This window comes from Miscanthus floridulus, chromosome 18 (genome assembly GCF_019320115.1).
Source record: "Miscanthus floridulus cultivar M001 chromosome 18, ASM1932011v1, whole genome shotgun sequence".
Taxonomy (NCBI): Eukaryota; Viridiplantae; Streptophyta; class Magnoliopsida; order Poales; family Poaceae; genus Miscanthus; species Miscanthus floridulus.
The window spans coordinates 116,496,594-116,503,268 of record NC_089597.1 but is presented as its reverse complement, the minus strand read 5'-3'; the positions used below and the strand labels follow the sequence as shown (position 1 = coordinate 116,503,268).

Genomic DNA, 6,675 nt, shown 5'->3' with positions numbered 1-6,675 from the left:
CCACCCCGACGCGGCTTCGTCCCGCAGGTTCGCCTCTCCTCCTGGGCTCCGCATTTTATTATGATCTGTCATTTACATTTTTTTGCGCTGCTTGTGATTGATCCTTGCTGGGCGCTCAGAAAATAGATAGTCATTATGCTGACTTGCATATTTTGGTCCAATGAAATTGGTATGACCGGTCAATAAGGACTTACTTTTTGTCTTACTTAGTTTCCTCACATGAAGCAGCTTATGCCACTTGCACTCTAATACAATGAGGATTGATAGGGTTCGGTTTGGTATTTTTTAGGGTGAGATACCAGTGATTGCTTGGCATCCCATGCCAGTTTCATAATATTCCAATCCTTGTTTTGCATAAACACTGGGTTTTTGAAACACAATCAAACATTGATGTTAAGATGATGTCTTCTTTCATACATATCTGTGGTCCTGTGTATCCTGAAACTGCTATATATGGGACTGTATTATACCTATATATTTTGGAGGACGACACTCAAGTCAGTGTTTCCATGGTACTGCTAGCACATGTGTGCATTAACATCTTTTAATTATGTACAGAAACTGTCCATTCTGACTTGCTCTGCCATCTTTTAACATATCAGTGCACAACCTAGACATCATGTTTCAAGAATGCATCTTTATGCTGCTCTCCCTTCCCTCCCCCTTCCCCTTGTTTGATTTCCTTTAAAAAAAATTATCTCCTGGTAACCCATACTAATACTGCTGCTCTCCCTTCCCTCCTCCCCCCTCCCATCCTGCATTTCTTAGACCAAGGTAAAGTAGCACATTTTGAGAGGCTATTTATAGTTAAACTGAAACAGTATAAACTACAAGCAAAGATGACTTAGTCTTGATCTATATATGCCATAGCCCTTTTATAGTTATATTTTCATGACAGGGTTCTATCCTCTCTATATCAGTTTGCTTGTGTCAGATTGTTTAGTCAATGTGTTAGAGCATAGTTCCCCAAACATGTTCAGATTTGTAATAGTTGGTGCCAATAATTTTGTATTGACATTTTTTATGTCACTAATGGATTTCCAGAGGAAACATAGGAGAGTGGGTTCCTTTGTTTTCGCTTTGTATAAACGTGACTGACATGCCAATGATTCTTTTTCCCTCCTAGGACGCTCTTGCTCTTGTGCTGTCTTTATAGCACATCATTTTAGATCAGATATAAGTTTAGTTTCATATATCCTGCCTAAAAAATATAGTTGATGGATAATTGCTAGGACTGCAAAACCTCCGGGTCAAGTGACTACCGACAACATATAGCACTGAGTTAATTTCATTTATAAGGGATTTACTCAATTTCCATTTCTCAATCTATAGGATTGCATGGATGTGTCCTGCACCATATAAAAAGAATTTAAATCTTTTAGTTTCTGTGCATGACATATCTACATTAAACTCCCTCCCCTAATATTATTTCCATGCAAAAAGTGAATATATATTTTTTACCAGTACCTTATATAAAGATTGAACATATATTTTTTTTACCAGCACCTTAGCCAAGTGATACGCCGACGTGCGCAACCGTGACGGACTAGTGAGGCTTCAGAGCGTACGCAGCTTCTTCCACTGGCCAGCTGGCGACAAATACTCAAACTGCAACAAAGAGCAAAGAGTGCCCCCAGCTGGCCAGCTGCACGGCTGCAGCATGAAGCTCCGAGGTCGAGCTAGTTCCACAGAGTGAACAGGTGCTTCAGGACGGCGATGGCGATGGCAGCGTGGGCCAGTACGCCTCGCGGGAAACGTCCTGCCGCTGGCACCACCACCAGGGCCAGCAGGCACACGCCGAGCAGCCAAAGGAGAAGGCCGAGAAACGCCTGCAGGGGGTCGGCGGAGGTGGTTCCGATCCCGACGGTGGCCACCGCGCCGAACAGCATCGAGGAAGAGGTTCGGGTGGAGACCCTCCCGGTCTGCTGCGCAGCTGCGGCCTCTGCTCGGTTGGCCATCAGTGGGCGCTGTCCTACTATGCGGAGCGCGTGGTTGGTTGGACGATGACGCCGCGTGAGAAATGGGTCACCTTCCGGCTGGGTGCGTTTGAAGGAGTCCCTGCTGTTTCCTATGTATACTCGGATACATGCAACTACTTAGCTTTGTATAGCAAAGCTAGCTGCGAGCCCCCAAATAGCGCAACACGCGCGACTGCACCTATGCCTTTGCGCCACGTGGGCATTGGTGACTGCTCAGTGGTCAGTGCCGGTTAGGCTATCTCAACAAAGTGTTTAGTTGGGTGAAAGTTGGAATTTGGTCTATTGTAGCACTTTCGTTTTTATTTGACAAATAGTATTCAATCATGGACTAATTAGGCTCAAAACGTTCGTCTCGTAATTTCCAACCAAACTGTGTAATTAGTTTTTTATTTCGTCTACATTTAATGCTCTATGCACGTATCGCAAGATTCGATGTGATAGGTACTGTAGCACTTTTTAGGATTTTGGGGTGGGAACTAAACACGCGCCATGTTCAAAATACAAGACACATTCGTTCTTTGGGTAACGCTACAGGTAAAAGGTTCAATACATATTTAGTATCTTCTCCAACAATAAGACCTAAAAGAAAATTATTTCTGTAAATAGGTTTTCAGAAGAGATGATGCTTATATTTGGGTTGTGCCTCTCAGACAACTTAAAATAGATATTCCGTATAGATACTCTGTAGACTGATTTTAAATATCTTACTTAGGTGGCCATGGGTTCCGAGACAGGCTTAAGGCTCCGGTTCGCGGTTGCTGTCCGCTGTTGCTTGGCCGTGTCTGCGCGGCACGTGGGGTGAGTGTTGACTGCTCGGCGCCGGTTAAGGCTCTAGCTATTGACGGGTTTAGCGGTTTAGCCGGTTTGGCATTGGCATGGTGTGGCATACGGAGTAGCCGCATAGGGCAGTAGGGCACACCTAGAGTCACTTGCTAGCTATTTTAGGCCCTATTTAGTTTCTAAAAATTTTCACCCCAAAGTGTCACATCGAATCTTGCGACACATGTATGGAGTACTAAATGTAGACGAAAAAAAAACTAATTGCACAGTTTGGTTGAAAATCGCGAGACGAATCTTTTAAGCCTAATTAATCCATGAAAAGCCTTAAGTGCTACAGTAACCCCGCATGCACTAATAACCGACTAATTAGTATCATTAGATTCGTCTCGCAGTTTCCTGATGGGTTCTGCAATTTGTTTTTTTATTAGTATCCAAAAACCCCTCCCGACATCCTTCCGACACATCCGATGTGACACTTAAAAATTTTCATTTTACAAACTAAACACACCCTTACATTCATTCACGTCAGCTTAAGGTAGTGTACTTCCTTCGTCCTAGGTTTTGATTGGACGCACCTATATCCACTTCAACACATATAGAATAAAGTCCTGTTGGATGCATGTGTATTTACTTTAATCCACAATGTATTGGAGTGAAATGGAACGGAATTTAGTTTAATTCCACTCCAATCCACTTCAACACATGTGGATTGAGATGAATACATGCCCATCCAAACAAAGCCTCAGACGGATAAATGTTCATCTAAACGAGACCTAAGTAAATTAATTTGTGGTTACATACCTAAACAAGCGTTTATCTAGATCCGCAACTACAAGTTAATTTATTTTGGAGCACAATTCACCTGACATTGCACATTTCTCAAAGAAAAGAAGTATAGGACCGAACAGGTTTAAGAAAATCTGTTTACGTTTAAAGAAGAGAATCTGCACGAGAGGAAGAGCGAGAATACGACTGATAGAGATAGATAGACGATGGCCGCACGCACGCGAGGGAACATATTGACCAGAGAGTGAAAAAGATACTGGACAGTCTAATCTTTTCATCTATTTTTATTTTTTTCTCTATTTGGAATACTATTTATATATTTATTAGATCTGTTTCGATCCCCTCCTCTAAACTTTAGAGCTCTAAAAACTTTAAAGCCCTTTAGCTCAGTTTTGAGGTTTAAAGTTTTAATGTGAGATGTACTAAAGTTTAGAGCTAACTTTAGACAACTTGATTGGAGACTTTAACTTTAAAGTTTAGAGGTCTAAAGTTTTGAGTGGTGGATCCAAACATGACCTTAGTAATACTTGAAGAAAGTAGAGGCCTTGCAAAATTTTGCCAATCTTTATTTTCCAATTTGAATTATATATCCATAAGTTGATCATATGTTATGTCTAGTCACATGGTTAATTAGATTTTGTGTGTAGAATGAATTGATCAGTGTAATAGATCTCTTCTATTAAACCTATATTGCAACCGACTTTTCTTTTTTGGGAACGTATGCATGATAGCTCTATGGGTACTATGTTGCAGATAGAATATATTTGGATTAGGTGGCCTTTATGAAGACAAAATTATTTCCTCTAACCGAGAAACATAAATTATTTGCATTGAAGCAATAATATGGGGTGGGAAAGGATGTCGAGTACTGGAGAACACATTTGTTGTGATGTAATTCCATTCTTATATTGTTTGCCATCCATGGTTATGGATATATGCAAGGAGATGTTATTAACATAATTTTATTTGATTTATGGCAATGCTATATTATATTATAGATACATTTATCCTATTATATTGATGGTTCTAAGAAGTATTGTATTCATCTTATTTATGTATGATCCCTTTTGTAAAATAATATACAAAGATCTTATTCATATCTATCATGGTTACGTGTGTACATTAAATAATTTGCAGACAGCTAAGGGCTTGTTTGGATGAGTTTTAGATTCTTAAAAATTAGTTTTTGTCTCTATTTTCTAAAATCTGGATTCTGAGCAAAAACTGGTGGGGTTGTTTGGATCCTCCAGTTTTTAAAAATCTGACTTCATTTGTTGCTCACACGGTCACAAGAAACTGGCAAAAGGTAGGTACCAACAGCTTCTTGGTTTCTAAGAATCTAGCAAAAACTGACAAAAAAACTGAACAAAAACTAGTCTGTTCGGATCCTACCCAATTTTCAAAAAACCAGATTCTTAAAAACCGGTGGATACAAACATGACCTAAATAGACGATCTATTATAAAAGCTGTCACAGACAACATATATGTCTAGGTTGTGTATGCCCTTACGGACATCTTGAAGAACTGATTAATTATGCTTATTTATATTAAACTTTCATTATCTGCACGCGTGGAGCCGACGTCCCCTGCAGCTGCTGCTCTGTAAGCGGACACGCCGGATGCCAGGTAACGCCGACCGGCGAGGACCACATCGGCGCCGCCTCGTTCCATGCGCTTATCGGAAAACTTGCTTGGAGGTGTTCATCGACGTTCACGGATGATGAAACAAGGCAAGAAAACGGCCAAGCATGGTGAAAACTGACAACCGCCATGGCCGGCACGGCCGCGGCGACGGGCAAGACGACATCGCCACGGCCACCTTCCACGCAAACAGCACGGTGAGCAGCCAAGAATAGTAGCCTATACAGTACAGAGAAGAACACAGCTTCTAACATGACCAACACAACAATTACAGCATTTCCTCGGAAACAGAGGAAGAAGATAAACAGAGACTCTGTTCGAGAGTGAAGTCAGGAGCAGACTCTCTAAAACAAACTAACAAAGAAACAGAAAAGCGGAAACCCCATAGCAAGAAAGTCGATCCTCCTTATTCACTAGGCAAAGCATAATCAAGAGCCATGAGTACCTCAGCTGCACCGCCATCCGCACCTACAGGCCACGGGATCGAGCTAGTTCCGTAGAGTGAACAAGTGCTTCAGGATGGTGATGACCATGGCGGCGGCGGCCAGTGCGGCGCGCGGGAAACGTCCTGCCGCTGGCACCAGGGACAGGAGGCACACCCCGAGCATCCAAAGGAGAAGGCCGAGGAACGCCTCCATGGGGTCGGCGGAGGGAGTTCCCACGGCGGCGACGGCGCCGAATAGCATCAGCACGCGCGCAGCGTCGAGGAAGATGTTCCGGAGACGCTCGCGGTCTCCTAAAGCGGCGGCGGCCTCTGCTCGGTCGGCCATTGGTGGTATCTCGAGTGAGGGCGTCTGGAGCGGAGCGGTTCGTCGAACTTGCACCGGTGTGGTCGAGGGTGCAATTTCAGGGGCCGCTTATACTTATTACTTGAGGTATAATATGAGTATGAGCGGAGCGATTCGTCGAAATTGCACCGGTGGTGTAGCAGTTTAGGGTCTCTGTCGTCAAGCGGATAGTTCGCTGTCCCTCAGTCCCTCTGGACAAAAGTTGACAATTCGGCCTGTCCAAAAGGGTTCTCTCCCTGTTGACAATTCTGCCAGTCCAACGCCCTGTCCAAAAGGGTGCTCTCTCTCTCTCTCTGGCCTTGTTTAGACTGTGGTTAGGAATTAGTATTTGGCACTGTAGTACTTTCATTTATATTTGATAATTATTGTCCAATCATGACCTAACTAGGCTAAAAAAATTCGTCTCGTAATTTACAATCAAACTGTGTAATTAGTTATTTTTTTATCTACATTTAATACTCCATGCATGTGTCAAAGATTTGATGTGATGGAGAGAGAGTGAAAAAACTTACAATCTAAACCAAGCCTCAGTAAAAAAATTACTATAACAATCACGTGTCAGGAACATCAAAAGTCCCGCTACCCGTTAGTTGAAGAATGGCTACAGAACTCGGTCTAATTCACGCTTTGTCTAGATGTCATGGGATTCACTCAATTCATTCATATGTGTCGTCGTGGATCTTAGGGCTTGGCAGGGCTC

General features: G+C 42.7%; 1 protein-coding gene across 1 annotated transcript; it reads right to left on the bottom strand.

Annotated features, from left to right (window-relative positions):
* Positions 1-5,537: 5,537 nt before the first annotated feature.
* LOC136519926 (uncharacterized) lies at positions 5,538-6,010 on the bottom strand. Its single transcript, XM_066513308.1, has one exon. It carries the CDS (start codon positions 5,955-5,957, stop codon positions 5,676-5,678), a length of 282 nt encoding a protein of 93 aa, XP_066369405.1. The 5' UTR covers positions 5,958-6,010; the 3' UTR covers positions 5,538-5,675.
* Between the last annotated feature and the right edge of the window lie 665 nt (positions 6,011-6,675).

Coding starts and splice junctions, on each gene's coding strand:
- LOC136519926 (XM_066513308.1), bottom strand. CDS start 5,957: ATGGCCGACCGAGCAGAGGCCGCCGCCGCTTTAGGAGACCGCGAGCGT.